Raw genomic sequence first — 25,257 nt, 5'->3', positions numbered from 1 at the left:
TATTTTGTGTCTCTAATTGAAATGCTGCAGCTTGAAACTGTTAAAAAAAAAAAGTCCTCATCCTAATTTGGATATTTCTGTTTCTGTGTGACTCGGTGTGTGACAGGTGCTCTCTGGGGTTGAGCACAAACTCCGAGCCAGATTTCTTTTATTTTCCATCTCGCCACAAGGATTCAACACAGTGTTAATAACCTGACAGACATTATTTTAACCTGACAAGAATAGATGTTTTATCCTGGTAGGAAGAAAAACACCATAATTTATTATTATTATTATTATTATTATTATTGTTAAATAATCACTAAAAGCATTGGCCTGTTCTTTTTATTTGCCTGGGACGGATTGTTATTATTATTACTACAGGTAGTAGTAAAACTGATTTAAAACAAAGTAATACAAATAACATGATATAAAATAGTGGCAGCAGAAAGGGTGGAAAAAATGTGGAATTGATTAATTGTTTTTAAGCAATATAAGCAGTTATTAGCCTATTGTCAATGCTACTGTATTATGTTAGGCTATAATATTGTGTGACACTGACATGAAGGCCCATGGGCATGAATACATGTTTTCCTTTCCTCAAACTGACATAGAAATAGACACAAAATGGCTCTGTTTAGTCCCTGGAAGACATGGAAGGGACAACCAGAAACTGAAGCAGATAAATTTAATTTAACCATTATTTATTGTAATATATACAACACCATGTTAAAATGTTCTTTATATTATAAAATTGTATATTATTATTGTATACCTCCTTTAAAAAAAGGAATCTGTGCTGTTTATTTTATTTGTACTTTTGGGGCATATTTATCCATTTGCACCTGTACTGGTCTGACTGTGTTGCCACTTCTGCCAAAACCCTGTTTATATTATTTAATAATTTCACTCAAGTGGAGAAGATTTTCAATGGATCCTTTAAACATTTAAATGTTACAAATAACAAAAAATAAAATATGAATCAAACTAACAGACAGCGAGTTGCTTGGCTTGAACAACTTTATTTCCTGGAGTTCGTTCCAAGAGGCAAAGGGAGAGATAGTCCATGTCACGTTTTGTTGTCCTTCCCTCAAATTAACTTTAATGTAAAATATATATAAAGCCGCCTCTCGCTGCCTCTCTGCCCGCATACACACACACGAGCCAATCAGGAGCGCGCTGACAGCCTCCACGTTCACGCACACCGGAGTCAGCTGTCTGTCATCAGCTGGGAGAGAGAGGGGGAGAGAGAGAAGAGAGGAGAAGAAAAGAGAAGAGAGGAGAAGAGAGGACAGGAGGGAGGAGTAAAGGCTCCGGGTTCAAACTGACACACCGGCCTGACAGAGGAGAAGACCAGAAGGATAAGGGACTGCAGACGAGCGCAAGAAAGAGAGAGAGAGAGAGAGAGAGAGAGAAAGAGAGAGAAAGAGAGCGAGAGAGAGAAGGGGAGAGAAAGTGACAGGCGTTACCGAAAGCAGACGAACCAAAGCGTCGACATGAACGGACAGTTCGAGGAAGACATCTACGACCGGGGAGAGAGGAAGAGCAGCAAGTCCCCGACGCTGCTGTCGTCTTACTGCATCGAGAGCATTCTGGGCCGCCGCAGCCCCTGTAAGGTCCGGCTGGTCGGAGCGCAGAGTTTGACGGGTCTGCCCGGCAGAGGAGAGCTGGACAAGACGGCGGACGGTAAGTTTCCCTCTGCCCTGGTTCATTGGAAACTCTGTGGAAGGGGAACGTGTAGCCGGAACCAGGAGCTTCCGTGCGTAAATCCATGCGTAAAAGTGTGTGGTTAGCCTTCTGTTTCCAGAGGAGTTTGTTTTGCATTGCCAGAAAGTCAAGAGAATAATCTCATTAGTTTCATGAACGTTGCCTCACAGGCCTGAGTGGTGTCTTATGGTATTTGTTAAGTGTGAAGAAAATATTTAAAAGCATATGGAAGTTGCGAGTTTAAAGGATTTGCTCTGCTCTTCTCAGCCATGTTGTTGTTCGGTGTTTTTATATCCCTGCCATGCTTCTCTCTCTCAGGGCCAACTAAAGACCCCCCCCTGTCTCTCAGCGCGGACATCCACCTGCCACCGAAGCTCCGCCGGCTCTACGGGCCCGGGGGCAAGTACCTGCACGACCAGGCGGCCAAGCTGGACCGGGAGCGGCTGCTGCTGGAGCAGGCCAGCGACAGCCTCAAGATCAGCCAGGCGCCCCAGGTGAGCATCAGCCGCAGCAAGTCCTACCGGGAGAACGCGTCCCTGAGCCGGGGAGAGGGCGAGCACAGCCCCGCGGAGGGCTCGGAGGACGGCAGCCTGGTGGAGCTCGGCCCGCTGAAGTTCGAGGAGGACGCGGCGGGGAAGGAGGAGGAGAGCTGCGCGGACGCGGCCAGGCTGTCCCCGAAGGACGAGGAGAGGGAGAGCTTGAACGCCGGGGATGGGGACGTGAGGGACGGGGAGGACAGCGTGTGTCTGTCGGCGGGCAGCGACTCGGAGGAGGGGATGCTGAAACGGAAGCAGAGAAGATACAGGACTACGTTCACCAGTTACCAGCTGGAGGAGCTGGAGAGAGCTTTCCAGAAGACACACTACCCCGACGTGTTCACCAGGTAAGAGCAACTAAGATAGTAAAATATAGTCACATTGTTATTATCATTATTATTATTTTAATGTTTATTATATTGTTATAATTATTGTATGTATTAATGTTGTTATTAGTATGGCTATACAGTTGAATGTGCATATAAAACACAGGAAGGCTTTACATTTTTCAAAATAAAATAGTCTACAATATTAATTTTCCATGCCATCCCATTTATTATTATTATTATTATTATTAGAATTACAACAAGGTTTGGCTTTAAAGAAAAACTCCCCAAAATGCTAAAAGAAAAACATGCTATTTATCCTCTGATATTTTCCGTAATGTAAGGTGATAATTAATTGCATTTATTTTTAAATTAACACCTCCCAGGCCAATAACTCCCCCCCCCCCCCCCCCCCAGTAATTCCACAAGTGTGTAACAGGACACTGCGCCGATCCCACCTCATAAAATGCCCCAACAGAAAAAACCCGTGTCTAGCACAAGTGAGCACAATGGGCCTGGAAGTGCTCACACAATGGAAGATCTTTTTTTTTTTATGCTACACCTGAATGATGCATGACAGCGGTATTATTCTCAGGGAGGATAATTAACCGGTGCAGCTCAGGTTAGCTGATTCCGGACATGATACTGAATACAAGCTGGGGGAAAAAAATGTCAGGGCCCAACTTCAAACCCAAGGGCAGGTGTCAACACACACACACACACACCTACACGAACACACACACAGTGAACTACAAGGCTCCCTTTAATATATTTCAGAAAATTATTATTATCACTATTAATAGAATTTGTATATTTATAGAACATAAAAACAAAATAAATAAAATCCACTTGTAAATTAATAACGTGTAGATTTGTGGCTCCTCTTTACGCACAAATAATAATAAAAAAAGGCTTCTCTAAATCTACAGGACACAAGTACCTACATTTTCTTTTTCTTTCTCTTTTTTTAACCTTTGGGATTATTCATATTTTCCAATTGATTTACTTTAAGACGACTCGCGGCTGTAATTTTGCACCGCAAGCCCATCTCTGCAGCTGAAGGCAGCGCCAATTGCTTTGTGGCAGGCTAGTTTGGATGTCATTATTTCAAACCATTATGTTGTTACAGTGACAGGCCCGGGCTAAGGGAGGAAAAAAAAAAAATCCAACAATCACTAAGGCCTATTTCTACCCATCCGTGACAGGGGAAAATAGAATATGGCCATGGCGTCTTCCTGCAGTTCATGCCAGGGAGGAGAGGGAGGGAAAGAAAATCAAGCCTATTTTGGTCGTCTGTTGACAGTGAACAATAGGAGAGGACAAAACAGCAATTCTTCCAAACGTTGGCCTGTAACCTTGAATCTTTTCTTCCCATGCCTTTTCTTTTCTTCTCCTCTTTAAATGTGTTTTTTTGTTTTTTTGACAATTCTTTTCAGAGAGGAGCTCGCAATGCGCCTGGATCTCACCGAGGCCCGCGTCCAAGTAAGTGTCTTGTTTATCTTGTACCCGAACAGAGATGCCTTGTAAATCAAACAGAAGGGAGGAGGATGGAGGAAGGATAAATAAAAAATTATAAAAAAAATGCAGCATCCTTTAAGTGTTTTATACGCGGAGGAAAATGTCCCTGGCGCACTTTGGCGCTGCGTAATAGCCGGTGATATGCGTCACTGATTGGGGATCAGCGATTACGGGCCAATTCGAGGCGGTAATTTATTACCGTAAAAACGTGTTAAATGGCTCCAGCCGCCGCGTACAGGGGAGGATCCTTTCCTGTTATTGGATGTTATTACGCGCGGCCGAGGGAACGTTTTAGTGGCAATTAAGCGGATTCATAAAAAGCTCACTTAGCGCACGGAGCAAACACTGTCCATGTTCCCTGGGACGTTTGGATTCCCATCAGAGGGGACAGAGTGTGTGTCTGTGTGTGTGTGTGTGTGTGTGAGAGGGTGAGACAGAGTAAAAGGATGTGTGAGAGCGGGAGAGGGGAGGGATAATGCTATTTGATTTCCCATTATGTGATTGCAATAGACCTGCATTGATCCGATGCTTTGCACTTGGGAGCGAATGAGAGACCATTAAAGGTGTTTGCTCCCCTCCCTCCCTCGCCACCCTCCCTCCATCCCTCCCTCCCTCCCTCGCCTCCCTGGCACTGAAAGCGTGGCCCTGCATGTCGAAAGCCCGGGCTCATAACCAGAGAGACAAGTCAAACACGGCGAGGGAAAAGGCTCCGGGGAGGTTATGGCCGACGGTAAAACAACAGATGTCTCTTTAAGGGGCCGTAGGTGAACAAATCACTTAACGGGCGCCATCAGGAGGTGATAAAAACTCATAAATTCCCGAGGGGCTGTGTAATGCTAAACAGCCCTCTGGGAATAATGTGTGTGGAGTGTGTGTCTGTGTGTGTGTGTGTGTGTGTGTGTGTGCGCGGTCCCTGTCGCTCAAGCTGGCTCCGTTCAATCACTTCCCCTGGTGTTGACACTTTGCTCATTGTGCGCGCCCCCGAGCTTCAGCAGAGCAAACTGTCCCGCGGCGGATGCGTGGGAAAGTTAAATAGTCCCTCTGGTTTCAAGTCGCTCGTTCTGCCGGCGTCTCCAAGAAGAATTTTTTTCATTTAAAGCGCATTAATTGTTATTGGAGCCAAATGTTCTGCGGATCTTTTGTTAACACAGCTCTTAATTATCTCCCCCCCCCTCCACACACACCCACCCACCCAGAGGACAACCCACCACCACCACCACCCCATCCTTTAATTAGACAGATTTAAAGGACTTACCTTCACAAGTCATTACCGTTGACTTTCCGCCTGTTGGCCACCACCTGAACTACACGGTTATTAACAAGTGCAGTGACACAGCATCCAAAGTCTGATCAGTCTGCTCCTGTGAATTTCAATGAAACACTGCTGGAGAATAATGGCAAAAAATTTTTCAAGATTAAAAATAAAACATAGATTATTATCACATTAAATGATCGGCCATTTATTTCGATGATGATAAATATCGTGACTTTATCAATTTTTTAGGTTTTTCATCACCCCACATAGTAGAGGTTTAATGACTAAGGATGTCACACCATGTAGGGCTGTGAAATACAATTTGATTGAAATGTCACATGATTATTTCCCTAAAATGTTTTGCTCTGTAGTGAAGTTTTTTTTTTTAAACTCTTCTTTATGAGCAGAGAATGATACACACTTGATAAACAGCAAAACATTTGACAAATCTATAGAACGATTGTGTGTTCTCTGTTTTTGCACGATGCATCAGAAATAAATCAATATATATTGAACCTTTCTTATATTGCTTTTTATAATTATTGATATTGTTTTATTGCCCAGTCCAATAGTGAGCAGGACAGGGGGTTACAGCTTAGTTTTTTTCTACCCGTCCTTTCTTTTTTATCTTCTTCACATTATTGGGGAAAAGTAATAATTTGCCCGTATTTTTTTCCCTCCACTTTGTATTTATTTGGCAAAGTTGAACATACATTTTTTATTTGGATATTGCTTCCATGTCCCTTTCCTCCACTTTACAACCCCCCTCTATGCACCTGCATGGTCAAACTCTACAACACACTGCTCATATTAACCTTCACTATCATCTCTGTGTGTTCCTCAAGGTGTGGTTCCAGAACCGCAGGGCCAAGTGGAGGAAACGTGAGAAGGCCGGGGTGCAGGCCCACCCGTCGGGCCTGCCCTTCCCAGGCTCCCTGACTGGGGGTCACCCTCTCAGCCACTACCTGGACGGAGGCCCCTTTCCCCCCCATCCCCACCCGGCCCTGGAGTCCGCCTGGACGGCTGCTGCAGCAGCGGCCGCGGCTTTCCCGGGCCTGGCCCCCCCGCCACACAATGGCGCCGCCCCACCCCTGGCCACCCAGCTCGGCCTGGGCACTTTCCTGGGCACGGCTGCAATGTTTCGCCACCCTGCCTTCATCGGACCCACTTTTGGCAGGTGAGCTGCACCACAGGACCTCATATCTGATGTATATATTTACATCCCGACTGCACCGATCTGGACTTGCCAGACACATTTATCCCTGTGTTTTCAGTTAAATCACTACAATTTTGTAGTCAAGCACATGTGCAGAACAATGCACGGCAGTAACCGAGCTCCAAATATACTCCCAACACATCTATACACTACAATGACTGATGGTAATCTTCATTCCCACTGAATTAGACTCCTGTTTCTCTCAGTGTCTGATTATAAATATGCTATAGTGTTAAGCGTTCCCAGTGGTGTGTAATCACTCTGTCAGACGCCTTAGTAAATTAACAAAACGTCTGATCCTGCCAGACAAGCTGTGAGGAAGGGTGGCACCGCACACTGCATGTGCCACAATTAGCTTCTCATTTGCTTCCCTCTGTTATGCAGCATTATTAACCTTGTCGTCTCTGCGTTATCTTTTATATTGAGTAGTCGACATGTAATTGATTCCTTCAATCTAGTTCGGGAGAATTTAAAAAGAAGCAGATGAACTTAAGAGCAAATAAAACGCATCAAGGGACAGTGGAAATCATACCCATCAGTTAATTGGTTTCTCCTCCGACTGCAGATAGTATTTTTGCTCACTAACGAGTCTGTGTTATCTTTGGCCTGAATTATTTAACCCTGAATGTTAGGAAATACGTGTGTTATATTCCAGGCTCTTCTCCAGTATGGGTCCCCTGACCAGTGCTTCCACCGCTGCAGCCCTCCTCCGCCAGCCCGCCCCTCCCGTGGAGAACCCCTCCCACGCCGGGCCCGTCCTCCCCGACCCTTCCACTTCCTCCTCTTCATCCTCCTCCTCTTCCTCAGCGGACCGCCGGGCCTCCAGTATCGCTGCGCTGCGCCTCAAGGCCAAGGAACACTCGGCTCAGCTCACCCAGCTTAACATCCTGCCCGCCGGAGCCTCGGGGAAGGAGGTGTGCTGAGAACTCCCAATGCCAGCCCTAGGCCCCCCCCCCCGGCCCCCCTCCAAACCCCCCCCGTCCCGGGCTTGCGTCCCATTCCGTGACACCCCTGCTACGTCCCCCTTGTCAAAGAACCCCTTCATACCTCTGGAGGAAGCTGTGTCCATGTCCCCTGTGTTCAACCGTCCCTGTTACCTCATGTGTCCCCAACAAAATAGCATGACCAAATTCAAAAGAGCACCGGCTGAGAAAAGTGTCTGTGTGTGTGTGTGTGTGTGTGTGTGTAGTTCAAGGTTGGTTAACACATAGCACGAGAATACGAATATTTTAAGCATTACAAAAATATTTCTATTAATTATTCTTTCACACAAACTGAAATTAGCTCCTCTGTCATTTCACTTGAGCGAGTACACCGTCGTTAAGTTTGAATTTAAAGTACTTTTTTGATCTTTATCTTTCACAATAGTTCAGTGGAAAATGATTGAAATTCCACTACATTATTTTACAAATTATTAACTTTAAATTGATATTTACAAACAAAATATATATCTGATGAGCTTATGAAAGGTCGGGCCTTGTTATAGCTAGAATGAACAGTTCACGCTATTCCTAAATGAATGCCTCAGTAATTACAATAACTCAGTATTGTATTGCTGTAAAATTGAAACTATTTAATAGTTAATACTAAATAATAACAAGTGAATTTTGCCCATGACATGTGTGTACATCCACTTTAAGGAACATTCTAAAATCAGGAACTTTTGGTATTTTACTGTGTAATCTGACTACTTTTACTTCAGGATCTGTCATCACACACAAAAACACACACACAAACACACAAACAAACACACCCGGAGCTGAAGATCCACCAGGGAAAGCCGAGACTTTATATATAAAAAAGGATTCTTCTCGTGCCACTTCACACGTGCACATTAAACATTGCTCTGCCTACTCGGTATGCATGGACGTGGGCTGAGCCGGTCTGCGTCTGTAATAAAGGTGAGTTGGAGGAAGTGTCCCCCCCCCCACCACCCCCCCGAGCCAAAGGAAACCTGTCCATAGACCTTCCATAGCCTTCTCTCGACGAGCCTGACTCCTCGACGCTCTGCACGCCAGTCCCACAGTGACACTCGACAATACATATACACACACACACACACACACACATATATATATATATAAGATGTGTGCAGCTCTTTGACTGCAGCAGCGGTGATGTTTCCTGCTGAGTCAGGACGTGTGAGCAGAACTGAGGCCGACGCGTCTCTACTGACGTGACTGTACATATTGTGTAAAGAAGAAGAAAAAAACAGAGGGAGGAAAAGTACACGGAGGAAAAAAAAAATGGATGATTTTCAAAACAAGGTCGTGTATATTTGAGGGAGGCCGCGTTTTGATAATTTGCACTCGGTGTAGTGTTTTAATGAATGTTGCCCTGTGTAGAATTTCACCTGTGTTTATGAATTATTATTATTATTATTATTAGGTTTTTAGAGAATTATTTATGTCAACTCCCCCCCCGCCCCAACTTGAGGAACTGAGTGAAGGACAGTTTTTCCTGTTTTCTTTCTAAGTGATTGTAAGTTTCCTGGTTTATTAATGCTAATTTGAAAATAAATAACATTGGTAAAATGAGTTATCTTTTAATTATTTCAAATTCCTTTAGGACTGACATGTAGGCCCTGAACCAGGAAAAAAATAAACAATGTGAAATACAATATTATAGAACTATTAATAAAAGGTGTTATGAAGAAAATGTGCTTTTTTTTGGCTTTATGTTTTTCCAAATACAAAAGAGCTTAATTCAAGGGACTTCCTATGAATGAAATATAAATAATCTCTAACTACAGGAATGTGAAGTATCTATATGTTCTTCCAGCTTCAGTAACAGGTTGTGTTGCTGCGGACTCCTGCAGAGCAGCTTACATGCATCATTTTGTCACCGGCCCCCCCTGAACAAGAGAGAACATGCAGAACAGCTGCATGAGCCGGTGCACTGCATGCGTCTATATCCTCCTCAGCGGAGTTGACAAAATACTGACCATATATTCATGAGCTTAATCCCCCCCAACATGAGAAACGTACGACAAAGGGAGAGGGGTTTTCAATTAGATCGCCCACTTTATCTGTGGGTGAGGGCTGGTGGGGGGGGGTTGAAGCAGGGGGGGGCGTCACAAAAGTTTCCCTTAAGACCCTTTAAAGGCGCTAAATTGGTCTTAACATCTGTAATGCAGTGTCGGTGGAAGCGAATCCCCCCCTTTGTTATTAATGAAGTAACAAACCACTTCATCAGACGGCACACACACTCTCTCTCTCTCCCTCTCTCTCACACTCACAGAGTTAATTCCCTCATCATCCCCTCCCGCCCCCCTCTCCCCATCCTCCTCCTTTCTCTCTCTCCATTGGGTCTCACCACTGATGCAGCACCATTACAGCAATCAATGGTTATTCTCCTGCGTTTGACCCGTCCATGGTGCCCGGGCAAATCGCGTGAAATTACCCCTTCGGATTAAACTAGTCCCCTCCCTTTTTATATTGTCTGCATCTGTGAAAACGGCCTTCTCCTCTTCCTCTTAATTCCCTCAGATCCCTCTTTTTTGTCTTACATGTGTGAATCCACAGGTCTCATACCTGCTAATCATTTCATTTACTGCAGAAATGACGAGGGGACAGATGGAGAGATACATGAAATTAATCCTGACGCACACACGGAAAACACACTCGCTCTCAGGAAGCCACAGAGCTGCTCTTCGGAGCATAATGCGAAGATAAAATGAGGAGGAAAAAAAAGGGAAAAAGATAAAAACCAATTTTCTCCTGTGTGCACAGACCACCATCCACCATGTTTAAAAAAACCCTATTCTTTAGCTCAAGCTCAGTGGAGCGTGCACGTATGTTTTTCTGTGTATAGGGTTTTTTCTCCTCCTGTATGGGGTTTTGATGAGATTGTCTGGGCCCGGGGAGTTTTAATCTTATTGTGAATATAACTAATGAATGGCAAACCAATTTGTCCCTAATATCTGGGGAATGCCTGGAGGCGGATGACCTGCTGGGAGCGAGGCTTAAACTTTCTTTTGCGGCGCAAAAAGGCGAGAAGATTGAAATGCGGTGGCAGGAGGGGTGGAGGTGGAGGGGGGGGGGGCTGGCTCCCGGGATTTGCAGCCACACTTGATGATGGTGCATGCTCTTTCATTCAGGACAGGGCCTGCACTTTGCGTATCCAGGCTCCATGAATGACCATCATAATGAGTGTTGATATTAGGGTCAACGCCGTCCAATCACTTCCCTGCAGATTGGTTCCAAAAAGAAGAAGAACAAGAAATCCACATGATTTGTTGAACAGTGTCAACACGCTAGTTTCTCACGACTTAATCCAGGTGTCCAGGATAAAATAAAATAAAAAAGTCCTCTTACTGACTTGTGGCCGTTTTCATTCCCCACATTTACATCCCTGCTCCTTCCCCCCCCCCCGCTGCTGGGTGTGATTTGGCCCCTGATTTGCTACCTGGCCTCCTTTCTCTCTCTCTCCACCACGTCCCTGCCAGGGAGAGAATAGGCCCAATCACTCCACAGCCTCGGTCGGGATCAGTTCTCACTCAGTCCCCGGGAGAGGAGCTCTAAAAAAGCCGCTTTGATGAACACCTCCCCTCCCCTCCCTTGTCCCCCCCCCACCTCACCAGGCACTGAATAGCGGGGGCCGTGGCACTCCGCTCCCCCCTCTCTCGGATCGCCCCTTAATTCCCCGTCTCTCTTGCTCTCATCCAATTAGCTCAGTGTATTAAGCGGTTTATCGTCTCATAACCGCCTATTCAGCTCCAACAAGGGAGACACTTTGCAATGGGCCCGGCTTTCCTTTGGACGCCCCTCTCCGGTGCCTGTATGTTCCGCCGCGCCATGAATAACAGGGACAGAATAGGGGCCTAATTCCCTCATCAAAGCCTACCTTGTCCATCGCTGGTCAAAACGACAAGCAATAAAGCTTAACGCCACAATACAAAGAGACTTGTTCGACCTTATTAGCTTAGCAGGGTCGAATTAATGCAAGGGACTCAATTTGACTGGGTCTGCTCCAAGCTGAGAGGACAAAATAGGGACCCTCACTTTCAAAAAAACACAGCCTGGGTGCAGTGGGAATAGCAGGCCTCCGTGTGCACTTCCTCCGTGGTTTCCGAGGTTGATTATGTCTCGAGGAAAACAGAGCAAAAAAAATAAATAAAAAAGGAAACTAAGCAACTGTGGGGAGAAGTAGTGGAGCTGATATGATTTAATAAATATGTAAAGTTATAAGCAATTGGCTGTAAATGCGCCGAGACGCTTCCTCCCTCACACAGCCCTGTTCTATCTATTGCATAGTGAATCATGGTTTAAGTGTTCAGCCCACTTAAGGTTGCCTTCACAAGTCACAGCGGTTTGAAGTGATTTGTGAGGCGTGCAGTGTTTATGGAAATGCTCACCGCAGGACGGAGTTAAAAAAAAAAAAAAAAAAAAACTGGCTTTTTGCTGTATTAACACAAAGGAGAATTCTAGGAGAAAGATGGCGAAACACGTCAGGAGGCAGGAAGGAAACTTTACCTGCGTACAGTATTTAGAAAGTATGGAGGAATATGACATTTCTACGTGACATAAACTGAGATTATTTGGCGATATCGACATTTTAATATCTGTGTCGGGAAATATGAGTGAGCCCTGCTGGTTATTGGATATCTATATAATCTGAAGCATCTTGATTTGAAAGTAAATTTCTAATTATATTTCCCACAGAATGAACTATAGCATGTGTGACTTAAAATGACCTACACTATAACACAGGACTGTTTCTAAACCATTCACTCCTATTGACAAATAACTAAAATCTCTCATTAGAAACATCAAGTAGAAACAAAGCAAAAGCCACAAAGTTCACACCAGTGTTTTTAAGGGACAAAACGTGATGGACGGTGTTTTTATATCCAGCAAAGCAGCAACTGAGACCAAAGGTCCGTGAGCAACAGTCACTACTACAAAAGTCGTAAATCTTTAAAAACAAATATACCTCAGTCTTTAAATCTTAAAAAAAATGCTCTCATCTCTCAGGGAACTGCAGTTGTGCTGCATTAGCCAGAAATTACATCAGCAGGTCACCTTAATAAACTTGAGTATTTATGTTAATGGTAAATAAAAGAACAGGTCATGTTTCATAGGTTATGGACAATGAAATTATCTGTAACACATAAGAATGAGCTGTATCAGGCTTTACACATGTGATTGGAATCAATTCACTGAAACTTTTGCTTTGTTGACGATAAGAAATGTTCTTCTTTTTAAAAATATGGTTATAAATAAAGCTCAAGGATTCCTGATGTACCGACCGAGATGCACCAATTCTAAATAATCAGTTATTTGTTTGATTTTCCTAATAGATTTCACTTTTATGGCACGTTAAGTGTATTACAGTGAGAAGTCGTAACACAGGAAACACGAATACATCCCATCTGTCAGCGTTGCAAAAAAAAACCAAGATTAACACTTTATCCATTTAGCTTTTTTATTGAAGTTTCAGTATCAAAAAGATTTTCATCAATATCAAAAACACCCAACATGGAATATTCTAGTTATTACAGAAAAAAAAAAAAATCATTACACAAACCCTACTGAGCAATAGGAACTGGACACACGGAAAATTACACACATTAAAACACAATCTGCACAGAGAGGAGGGGGCCGGGGGGGGGGGGGGGTCGAAGTGAGGAGTGAAATGGATGAAATGACATCGGTTAAACAGAGGCAGCGGAGGATAAGGAGATGAGCTGTTCGATACGGAGACAAAAGAGCGAGGGAGCAGCGCGTGTGGCCTCCTTCACCTCCTCGCTCCCTGCATCCTCCGCGCTTCTTCCTTTCATCTTCTGATCCGACACACGGGAAACGTGCACGCCCGCTCGCACGTGCACGCTCGGGGATGAATGGTGGTAATCAGACCGAGTGTCCGATCGCCGCAGGCATCCAGTGGTCTTGCTGGCCAGAGTCACTATCATTGGCTAATTAGCTGCTTTTGGAGGACGCTGGCTGCTCCGAGAATAAGGCATTTTTTTACGCGCACTCGCATTCACACACACATCTGGACACAGCCAGCCTCCACACACACACACACACAATAGACTGTCATTTAAGTATGATTGCTGCTCCCCGTTTAGCGGCAGAGCGATGGGGTCAAGTCACAAGAGCGTGTGTGTGTGTGTGTGCGTGTACCGAGTGCCTATGTGTGGTGGAAGAGAAAGGTGTGATTTGATTTTAACCCATACAACAAGCCCATTAGGTCCAGGGAGGGCGATATGAAGGTCAGAGCTCAAAATCGTTCATACCTGCTATCATCAACCCCCCCCAAAAACCCCGTAGAGAACACACGTGGCTGAAGGTGTGAATGTCCAGCTCCGAGTCAGACGTCAAGGCCTCCTGGTGGTGGTGGTCTTTGGCAGATGTGTGTGTGTACTGTTTTACTTGAGGGTGGAGAAGGCCTGGAAGAGTTTGGCCAGGTTAATCTCCGAGTAGCCGCTGGTGGCCAAGGCTTTGTCCGACACTTCCTTCAGCCTGAGATACACTTCCTTCTCCCTTTTCCACCGGGTAACGAGAGCTGCAGGAGAAGAGAGGAAAGAAGAGTTACCACTGGCGGAGCTCAACAGAAGATCAACAAGCTCCTCAGACGTGGCGACATCCATAGGACTTCGTTTTCATTTTGAAAAATGCATCAACCCTGCTCCGGAATTTAAGAGAAGTTTGAAAATGCTGCCGGCTCCGTTTGAGTTTGGAGCAATCGGGCGTGTTGATGTTGTTTCTAACAAATGAAGGAGTGAAGCTACTTTATCCTTCTCTCTGCTTTCCTGTACATCACTTTTTGCTTTTGTTGAATTCGTTGATATCGACCTCTCGCCTCTTGAAATGTTCCTGTTGATGGGAACGTGTCTGACCTGGAAAATGAATTTCATCGGACATCTTCCTGAGTTCATGTCTGAAAATAGTACATAATTGTGTCCAGCGTTAAGTGGAGCATCATGCCCACCATCTTTGTCTCCTCATTAACAAGCACTGAGCGTTTCTCACTGAACTGGAGAGCTAACAGATCTTATGCTATCTGCCAGTATTCCTATCACTCTGAGCGCCTGGAGATGTCGCACAGAATTGGACTGATGGGTCGATGACGGCATGTGCGCACACACGCGAGCGCGGGATCATGAGATCGATAGAAAAGCCCAACGAGCGCATGGAGTCAATATCTCGTCCCTGTTATCCCTTCAGGTGGGCCGTAATAAAGCCAGAGAGAAGACTGAGAGCTGACTGTCGTGGGCTGGGTGGCCGCCGAAATCAAATCTTTTCAACATTATACTGAGCGTCAAGTGTAGATGAAGTATTATGAAACCAAGTAATAACACACTATCAAACCAAAAGCATGCGGCAAAGCAGCCACAACTGGAATGATAGTGAGCTGACGGGAGGTGAAGAATAACAGGAAAGTGGAAATAAGAAAGAGAAAGTTTGGTTTGGAAGTGATTTGATTTCGCAGCTAATTCGTTCTCATGTATATTTATCATGAACAGGATTTTCTCTTTTACTTTTTTACTTAAAATTAATTCAAAAAAGAGGGTTTGTCAGTAAAACTAAATAGTTTCATACAAGATGGAACCAGTGAATGACTAAATAATCAAGTGATCAGTTCATTGTTTCGGAAGTGAAAGCAACAGTCGTCCTTAAAAGACAAAATTCTTATATTTCTAGATTAACTGATTCTATTTGGATGCATGTCTTTGATTTATTGAGATGACACACTGTATATAAACACATGAGAGCGCACGCAATCATACACACACGCACGCGCACACACACACACACTCGGACACACACAGTCCATATGGCCAGTTGTCATGTCCTCGCCATCTCCGCAGCCCTATCTCCTGTCTTCCTGTCCATTACATTAGTGGCTGCTGGATAAATACCAACCCACCGACTGTCCAAGGGAACAAAGGTTAGATACACAAAGATCAACAGTGTCTCTCTCTCTCTCTCTCTCTCTCACACACGCACGCACGCACACACACGCACGCACGCACACACACGCACGCACACACACGCACGCACACACACGCACACACACACGCGCATGCTCACGCACACACACAGTCAACTGATGGCAGTTAAACACTTATAAAAGCACACTAAACCAAAGTCATGGCGACTAAAAAACAGCCACGTGACAAACCAATCACACACGCATGCACTTGTACTCACTCACACACACACACAGGAGATGGTGTGGTTGACTTAAACGTCAGCAGCAACTATTACCCGATAATCCCCATGTTAGCGAGCACGGGGATGGAGGGAGAGAAGGTGGGAGAGGAGAGGCAGCAGAAGACAAACTAGTCTATTTATCTGGGGAATAGAAGGGAGTGATGATGCATGATCAAGCGAAAGCAATCATGTCATCATTTCTGAAAGGTAGGAGAAAATAATTCTCCCCCTCCTCTCCTCTTCCTCACTCCTTTCTCTTTTTCCACCTCAATCACTGTGTGGCGAACAGATAAAAGAATGATTTAAGAGTCATAGAGAGGAAAAGAAAGCGGGAGAGACCTCGCGGCGAGTCGGAGCACAGTGGGGAGTGCAGTTCAAATAAATAGCCTCCCTTAAAAAAGCGAGTAAGAGGCAGGAGGAGAGAAGAGAGGGGAGACAGCGAGCGTTGTTGGGGAAAAGGCCGAGACGCGGAAGAAACGGGAGGAGCGGAAACGGCGAGAAAGAGATGCTGATGAAAATGAAAAGATGGAAAACGCCCGTGCTGATAGAAAGCATACTGTGGAGGAAAATGCAGCTTTAATGGGGAAAAACTTTGCGTGATTAGCAGCACGGGACAGAAAACCGGTGGTGCGGATTCCACGTTCCTCACCGTCTCACACGCACATCTCACAAAGACTCACAACGCACATGTGCACAGCGAGTGCATCGGGGGTTATCTCTCCTCTAACTAGGTGTTGCCACACACTCGTGCACACTGGCGACGCTGGGCACGAGTAGATCGGGGCTCTGCACGCTCTAACTAGGTGTAAATACAATAACAAGCCTGTAATTAAGTGAGCATGATGAAGTTAATGGAGATCGGCCATTCCGTTGGCCGCCTCCATGAATATTCTATTAGGCTGGTGGCGACGGGCAGCTGGAATAGCAGTTAATTTAATCACCACTCGGAGCACGGGGGAAACTTCTTTGTGTGAGTGTAATTGCACAGAATGAATAATTGATTTGACAATCGCACCCGCAGATTTTGCCACCCCGCTTTGTATCGCTCGGAGAAAAGGGAGGGTGGAAGATGAGGAGAGAGAGAGAGAGAAGAAAATGGAGAGTACAGCGAGGGAAAGGAGGAGAAGAGAGAGAAGAGAGAGAGAGAGGAGTGGGAGGGTAGTAGACAAGGACCAAAAGCGGAACGCTGAGAGGTGGCAGGGAAGCTGTCGGTAAATGGATCATTAGAAAAAGCGCGGCTCAAGGACAATTTATATTTTATCAATGCGGCGAAATTACGTTATTGCTCACACATGCAATCATACTGCCCACACTCAAGACGGAGACCTGGAGGGGAGGAGTGACGGAGGGAAGAGAAAAGGCAACAGATAGAGCGAGGAAAGGAGAGGGGGGGGGGGGGAGATGAAAAGGGAGAGCAGGGGGGAGACGGAGAGAAGAAAGGTGGCATGAAATGATTTGAAAGTCATTGATACGGGATGCTCCCAGCAAAGGGACGGACAGCATCTTTATTTCATAGCGTGTGTGTGTGTGTGTGTGTGTGTGTGTGTGTGTGTGTGTGTGTGTGTGTGTGTGTGTGTGTGTGTGTGTGTGTGTGTGTATAATCTATTAGAGATCTCCTGGAGCGGGTGAAATTACCTCCATGTTTTACTCAGTCGCAGCAATCAGGCACAAAAATGCAATGTACATGTAGATAAGACAGACACACAAACACGCTGTCGCACTGCATACACACGCACACACACACACACACGCACACACACACACACACACACGCACACACTCAAGCTGATCAAATCACATTCAGCTTTGCCTGACAGCTATTCTGTGTAAAGCTATTTCACTTTAATGTGCTTTATTGTGTATGTTCTGAAAACATGTAAACACACACATGCTCCGAGTGGCTCTGAGATACATAAATAACCAGATATGATCGAGACTAAATGACGGCACGAGTGTTCCGGTATAGCATGGAGCTCCTTTACCTGAGGCTTTGGTAAACAACAGTAACTGTGAACATTAAAGGATGAGGCTGGCTTGTTTCTTTGTTAATAAATCCTCTCAAAGAACGAACACGTTTAGTTTGTATCTCAATTCTCTTCAATCTTCTTCTCCTCCGAGTCATTCTCAGCTTTAGGCCTATGAGGATGCATGTTTAGATAAAGTAACATCAGAGCAAATCCAATTTTTATAGCGACTAAAACACACGTACAGTCAACAGGTCCTGTTTTGTAGTTTTCATTGTCCACATGAAATATATAAAATATGCAATGTACTCTGGACACTGATTGTTTAGGTATTTTCATGGGGTTTGTTGGCAGAGGGAAAAACTGTTTAATTTAGATACCGTTCTTTTTTTATTCCAGAATTCAAAAACTCATAAACCAAGACCTCTGATTGCATGCATCCACTTCTAATGATCTCAAATGCTTCCAATTTAAACTTATATCCACTCGCACCTCGTCCACCAGTCTCCTCTCGTGGACACGGCTGCAGCTTGGTCTTTCACTTCACAACATTATCACCACGTACAGTAAGTCAAATCCGATTGCAAATCACAATAGGCCCCAAAGAGCTACTGGTCTGTGCACCGACACACAACAGAGTCAAGTCAGGTGTATAGGATTGTATGTCTCCTCCCTGTAATCGGAGCCGTGTGGCCCCTGGGTGTGTAATGCAGTAATATGGGGTATTACTGCCCCAGGACTGAGGGATAACACCGTAAACCTATATTTTATAGCAGCATGAGAATGTGTATACATGCATTCTCCTCTGCCCGATGAATCCATCCGTGTGTGTGTGTGTTGGATAAACCATTTGCTGTAGACAGTGTTGCAGCACTGGGCTTACAGATATCAATGTGAAGCATTATGAGTGACACAGTGACCTACACCTGCCCTATAAGCTCACATGCTTTGTTCAGGGCTGGAAACATGCCTCTAGTCCTCCATGAACTGACAAACTACTTTGGGACTCAAATATCTCACTCTCAGTTTTGCAAATTGCGCAATCAAACCAGCGAATCTCTGTATCAGCCATATTTATGTAAATAAAACAATCAAAACGAGAGTTATGAATGTTTAAGTTGACTCTGATGAGCTACAATTGCATGTTTCCATTTACAGTAATTATAAAACCAAATTGTAACATTTCAATTATGTCCATATGATAGATGAGCTCATGAATCTTAAAGGTTTCAGTCAAAGGGTTGTTGTTGTTGTTGATGATACGGACCTGTTGCTCTGGGAAGCAACAGCAACCTTTTCTCTATTTTCTTTGTGTGAAATAATAAGTTTCACCCTTTAAAGGCCAATGTAGGTTGTTCTGAATGAAACAATAAATAGAAGCAGGTAAAGTCTGCTGGGATTTGCACTTTTAAATTGGTCAATCAACCAATCAGAGTTCAGAGTATCTTGTCAGCTGCACTGCACCAAACTAAGAGATATGCAAACTGTAACATACCAATCTAACAATTCCAAAATCTACATCTTTGTGTGTGTGTAGAATGAGTCCTTCAGCCGATCTTTACATGTTCTGGCTCAACCATTGCAGATCACTTCTACAGTTTCAGAAAGAAAAGCTGCAACAAGCGTCACCACAGGCCAGATAAACAGCCCATTCCAAACAGGCAGGTTTAAAATGTCCACTGCACTTGTCTCTCATTTATTTTGAGAGCTCTCTAACCCAAAAAGTTGGCGAACCTACATGTGAGGTGTGTTTTGTTTCAGCCTGTCGTCAGTGGACCAGTGATTTGCCTGCTGCCACAAACCTAAACTTCTCCACAACCGTCAACCATGTGTGTCCGCTGTGCATTCTACATGTCCAGTAAACTGTGAACACACACGTCCGGGGCTGCAAGACCAAGTGGAGATTGCATTGTGTATTGTACTGTATCGTTTTGAAGGCAACAGATGAGCCAGACACTCAAGAAGAGAAAGTGCAGACTGGATCACAAACACTGCAAAAGCAAAGGAACATAAAGAAAGGAGAGTGGAGAATTGATTGGGGATGATTTCTCAAATCTTGGAAAAGGCAGAAATAAAAGAAGGCAAAAATGGAGGCTATAATCATGTTAGTACCCCTTCCCTTCCCTCCTCCACAACCGGCCAATCCCTCTATTTCAGCTCCCTCCATCTTCTGAGTGGTCATCTGTTGATTACACAATGTATTTACCTCTGCTGTCTTACTCTTTCGCTGCCTCGTTCAGGTCCAGCCCAGCGCGCACACTTTGCAGCATTCAGGCATACATACATAAATAACATACATACATAAATATTTAATCAAATAAATAAATCACTCGGCCTAGCGGCCCTTTCTAATCAAGTGACATCAATCAGCGAGAACTATGGGTAAAGAGGCCTTGTAGCTGACGCCTACCGAGCGCGCCCAGAGCGCTGGAGTAGCGTCTATTTGAGTCCAAGGGGGGAAATATACGCTCCATGTCCCATTATAGGAGAAGGGCTATCCTTTCGTCAGCGCGCCCATTACTCCCCCTATCATTTCCCCAAATCTAAAACCTGTTTTCAATCAACACAGCCAAACGAGTGCCTGTCCAAGAGAGGGAGAGAGAGAGAAATGAGAGCGGGAGCAAAGGAGCGAAAGCGGCAGAGATGGACAGTGAGGGTCGGGGTAGAGGGAGAGCAATGGAGGGCTCTCTCCTTCTTTCTTCCAGTGATTGGAGCGTTTTGCATTCTGTATGTGTGTGTGATTGAATCCGTCTCCTAAATTAGGGCTGTCGACTCGAGGAGCTGAATGTCCTTAACCCCCTCCCCGTACCCAACGGCCATACTCTGTTACTTGTGTGCTGAGCATGTCACATCATCGGCGAATATTGTAAGTGCAGCCTGGGTAAAAGGTTTACGTTGAGCCATTGATTGCTAATGCTATGTTGTATGCCTATTTGCGAGGAAGCATTGTTAAGGCATCAAAATTCGAACTTCCGACAGTCACCCTGGTAACTTGATATTAATTCCAAAGGAGGAATCATAAGGAAATGGCAGGAAAAGAATAACCTATAATCTAATTTTAAAATATAGGCCTGGTTCTACAGCGACTACAGTGAAAAATGGCAAAAAAAGAAATCCTGCTAAGAAAGTAAAATACTGAAAGTTTGAGACAGAACACAACAGTACAGTGGCATGTATGATGTGTGTGTGTGTGTGTGTGTGTGTGTGTGTGTGTGTGTGTGTGTGTGTGTGTGTGTGTGTGTGTGTGTGTGTGTGTGTGTGTGGTCTTACCTTTCTCATCACCCTGCAGGACTTTGGTAACGGCATAGTCCCAGTCGAAGATGAATCTGTAGAAGCAGAGCTGGTTGTAAAGGGCCTTCTCGGAGTACTGTAGAGAAAACACACACAAAAACAGTGTTATTTCAATGACAAGACGGAACCAAGGAGCCACATGAGCTGATGAATACAAAGGTAAAACATTCTCCATGTTCTAATCATCCATCTTGACATTATCTCCATTCTTTCCATAATTGCGTTGAGTTAATTTACCAGTGACCAAGCTCAAAACAATTGTTGGACCGGGGTTAGTAACATGTAGTGAAAATCTGACGTTTACTCCGTATCGTGAAGACCAGAAATTCAAGCATCTAAAAGATGGGAAATGAATGTTGGTGTGAACCTTGTATCTCCAAGTCAAAGCTGATATATTCATGACATCTTTACCACATTGCATGAAATCCATCTGAATGATCTCGATGGGAGGTAATGCAAGGCCTGATCTGACGGAGTGCAATTCACTGAGAGCAGATAAACTTATTTTTATAACATTATTTTAACTGTGGATTGGTCACATGGCCAGAGCCCAAGCTCTGTGGGGAATGGGAGGTATCATCCTAATGGAATAAGTCATGTAGAGCTACATTTATCTGTCAGTTAATTAAATGAATCTTAATTTAGAACTGCAAATGTTGTGTTCTGGACAATTGATTGAAACATGAAACACCTGCAGATGTCATCTTAGGCCTTTCTCACATACTATAGAAAAAATTAATATATTTACTCATTAATTGAATAATGAAAACTTGGAATCATAATGAAAAAGCAGTTTTTGTTCCCGATTCTGGCGACAATGTAAATACAGCATCTGTATCGCGTCTACTCTCTGATCATGTTCAACAGAAACACAGGATGTGAGAACTGTTTCCAACAAGTGGTGACACACCAACACTTCTACCATCCCTTTATTTCCTGTTTGTATAAGAAGGTTATTAGTTTCTATTATGATCATTTGTGAGCGGAGTCAGGATCGTGAGGGGGGTGTAAAAGCATCCAAAACAGATGAATAAACCCGGTTTACCACTTGAAGGAACATGCTGATTGAGCGTGACTCCGTGAACGTGCACCCTGCTCGTAGGACTCTACCTCCCTGAAAACATTTCCTTTCCTCTGTGTGACACGCTGAAGCAAGAAAACAAATTTGCTTGCTTTGTTAATCTCCACTGCAATTAACTGGAGCCACACGACAGCCTGCCAGAGGGAGAGAGAGAGAGAGAGAGAGAGAGAGAGAGAGAGAGAGAGAGAGAGAGAGAGAGAGAGAGAGAGAGAGAGAGAGAGAGAGAGAGAGAGAGAGAGAGAGAGAGAGAGAGAGAGAGAGAGAGAGAGAGAGAGAGAGAGAGAGAGAGAGAGAGAGAGAGAGAGAGAGAGATGAGGAGGAGGAGGATGAGCGAGACAGAGAGGTGGGAGGGAGAAAAAACGAGAAGAATAAAAAGAGAGAAAATGGTAAAGCTACAGAAAGAAGGGAGAGATGAAGAGAGTCAGACAGTGAGAAGGAGAGAGAGAGCGAAAAGAGGGGATCGGGCCTGAAATACCCTCCCTCATAATAGTTTGTTGTGATAAGCCATTGTGAGAGAGGTATGCGAACAGCCGAGGCTGTCAATTTGATTAGCCATTATACTGCATGTTTAATTGCAGTTATTGGCTCGTCATTTCCCCGCTATGCTGGAGAGGGCACGCTAAGCCCCGACCCCACACTGCCATCAGGTGTGCGCCGAGTGCTTTATTATTACCACCAGGAAGAATCCCCCCCAACTCGTGTGTGTGTGTGTGCGACAGTGTGTGTGTGAGTGAAGTGAATTTGTGTTCGCCCATTATACCTGCCAATCGGCAATGTGGGTAATTGTAATTTCAGTTTTTACCACTGCGGCATAATCAAGTGGCTAGAGCATCTAATGCAACTAAATGGAAACTATGTGATGTGCGAACACGAGTGAGTGAGTTAATGTGTGTGTGTGTGTTAAATGGCGCACTATGGCTGCCCACATGGCACACACAGCTGTTGACCATTGATGCACTGCCTAGTCAACAAACCAAACCATGCGCATCCCATAATGGAGCCTCGGTTACGGTTGCCAAGGTTGAACAAGCCCAGTCGGCACAGACACCGCAACAGTGCTTCTTCCTCTTGGAAATAACAACACACGGAGAGAGCACACATGCAAGTGCACACGCTCGCACTCGGCGCACGGGCACATTCAAACAATATAAAGCTGATTGTGGGCGGGCCCGTCGCTGCCAACTGATTGACAGGTGTCAGAAAGGCGTGGCTAAAATTTTGCAGGGTTGTTATTGAATTTAGAGCCCCTCAACCCCACCTCTCTCCCTCACACACGCACACTCGCACGCACACTCTCTCTCTCCCTCCCTCACACACACACACAACGTACACATACACACGCCTACCTCGTCATTCAGCTCGGTGCTTTGTTCCTGCACTGACACCATTTCAATTTGCTCCACAAATCTGCAGCATTTTCAGCCTGACTGCCTAAGGAGCAAACCAGCTGTGAAATTGCCTCTCTCTCGGGAGCGTAGGAGCCCCACCCCCCCCTTTGCACCCCCACCTTGTGCCCCCTTGCTCCTTTGCCTCCCTGCTCCCCGACTGACTCCCCCCTACGGGCACGGGCACGCACGCACACACACACACACACAATCCTGTTGCATGAACACAGTTAAGCTAAAAGGAAGAGGGAGATTTGTGCACGTGTGTGAGAGGAGAAAGACGCCGTGGAGAGAGGATGTATAGAATAAAAGGGAAAGTAAAGCATAAGAAAAGGCGGCTAAATCATACAAATTGATCCAAATCACAGAGCAACAGAGTCTAAAACGGCTCGCACAATAACACGAGCACTCAAGTCTTCCTCCCGAGTCTTAAAAACACCTGCCTCGATCTTTTAGGAAGACGCACACAAAGACACACATCCAGCCGCCTGCGAAGTTTGCCGCACTATACTGTCACTCGGGGTATATCACTGCAGCAGTTAAAGAAAAGCCAGACACACAATATGTCTGCGAGAACGCAAGAAAAGTGCAGGAGGCCAAACAGAGTTTATGGAGGATGGAAAGTGTGACGCTGCTGACAGCCTGCAACCATTCAATCCCTTGACATAGATACGACTTAGAGGAAAATATCAGCGCGGGTGACACAAACAAGGCCTCCGCGTTGCGCACTTTCCCCTAAATACTGTTCTCCAGCGAGGATGCAAACACGCGCCGTAAATACCGAAAGCCACAATATCCCGAGCCCTCGCACAACTGCAGCTGCAGACGGAGAGAGGGTGTGAGAAAGGAGAGGGAGCCGGAGAAACAAACATACATTTTGCCTCAGCTGTGAGGCCACGAGGCTTTGAAACTCTTGAGCTTTTTAGATGCGATGAGCATTATTGCCGGTTGTGGTAGTCACGCCGATCAGCTTCACAAGACACCATAATGAGTCAATATATGTAAATCTTTACTAGGCAAACACGGCAGGAAACAAAGGCATTTAACTGGTGCTCTCGCCCGCAAGCCTCCAACGATTCAGCACCGGTAATTTCTCCCCATTGAAAGGCATAATTGCCTGCTATTTGAAGATATTCATGCTCAATTTTTGAAATTAATTTCAATTGGGGGGAAATGTAGAAATGTCAGCTCCAGTGAAAGGGATTTGATTTCAATTATCCTCACTCAAAGGACTGTGATTTCCAAATACACTTAAGCAAAATTATGACAAGAATTTTTGTTCGGCAAAATTCAGTGTTTAAAGAGCGATTAGGCGATAATGGGGCAGCTTTGAGCTGGCAGTGAATGCAGCCGTCTCCCTCTGAAAGGCACTCAATTATCTCTGATTGCTCCCGCTATAATGTATCAAATAGAGATACCTGCTATTGCCGTAATTTGTGTGAAAATTAACATGCTGCAATTTCCACTAGAGGGAAAAAGGGAGCTCTAATGGGCGCCTGAGCGTACATCAATAAAACGAGAAGAGAAAAAGAGAGAGACACAGAAAGGGAGGGTGAGAGGAGGAGAGAGAGAGCGAGCGAGCGAGCCAGGAGAAGAGAGAATGAGTGGAAGAGCTAAGGAGGAGGGGAGGGTGGGGAAAGAGAATGAAAAGAAAGGAGCAGGGGAAGAAAGCATTGAATAAAAAGGGGGAAAGAAAAGGAAAGTTGGGACAAAGATTTGAGACAGGGTGAGAAAAAATATATATGTCGTCCATTTGAGCCAAGCGCTGTGGAGGGAGGGAGAGACGGAGAGCGAGAGAGAGAAAGAAATTTAATTTACTGAAAATATTACAAATTGCA

The 25,257-nt window shown here is 45.0% G+C and overlaps 2 protein-coding genes across 2 annotated transcripts in view; one reads left to right on the top strand and one right to left on the bottom strand.

Annotated features, from left to right (window-relative positions):
* Positions 1 to 1,475: 1,475 nt before the first annotated feature.
* Positions 1,476 to 7,460, top strand: arxa (aristaless related homeobox a). Its single transcript, XM_061094201.1, has 5 exons — positions 1,476 to 1,665; positions 2,005 to 2,569; positions 3,985 to 4,030; positions 6,167 to 6,498; positions 7,193 to 7,460. The coding sequence occupies exons 1-5, from the start codon at positions 1,476 to 1,478 to the stop codon at positions 7,458 to 7,460; spliced, it is 1,401 nt and encodes a 466-aa protein (XP_060950184.1).
* Positions 7,461 to 13,148: 5,688 nt separating this feature from the next.
* Positions 13,149 to 25,257, bottom strand: part of pola1 (polymerase (DNA directed), alpha 1) — a 48,241-nt gene continuing 36,132 nt past the window's right edge. The window contains exons 36-37 of the mRNA XM_061093854.1: positions 20,933 to 21,029; positions 13,149 to 14,046 (exon numbers count right to left, since the gene is read on the bottom strand). Of these exons, the coding sequence (XP_060949837.1) occupies positions 13,910 to 14,046; positions 20,933 to 21,029 (234 nt within the window). The 3' untranslated portion in view covers positions 13,149 to 13,909. The remainder of the gene's footprint in view (positions 14,047 to 20,932; positions 21,030 to 25,257) is intronic.

This window comes from Limanda limanda, chromosome 20 (assembly GCF_963576545.1).
Source record: "Limanda limanda chromosome 20, fLimLim1.1, whole genome shotgun sequence".
Classification (NCBI taxonomy): domain Eukaryota; kingdom Metazoa; phylum Chordata; class Actinopteri; order Pleuronectiformes; family Pleuronectidae; genus Limanda; species Limanda limanda.
This window is presented reverse-complemented; position numbering and strand designations above follow the sequence as displayed.

What these genes read in the sequence shown, in the direction of transcription:
- arxa (XM_061094201.1), top strand. Translation starts at nt 1,476, where the DNA reads ATGAACGGACAGTTCGAGGAAGACATCTACGACCGGGGAGAGAGGAAG. An exon ending in TCACCGAGGCCCGCGTCCAA is followed by an intron (nt 4,031 to 6,166) that starts GTAAGTGTCTTG and finishes GTGTTCCTCAAG; the next exon opens with GTGTGGTTCCAGAACCGCAG. An exon ending in ATCGGACCCACTTTTGGCAG is followed by an intron (nt 6,499 to 7,192) that starts GTGAGCTGCACC and finishes GTTATATTCCAG; the next exon opens with GCTCTTCTCCAGTATGGGTC.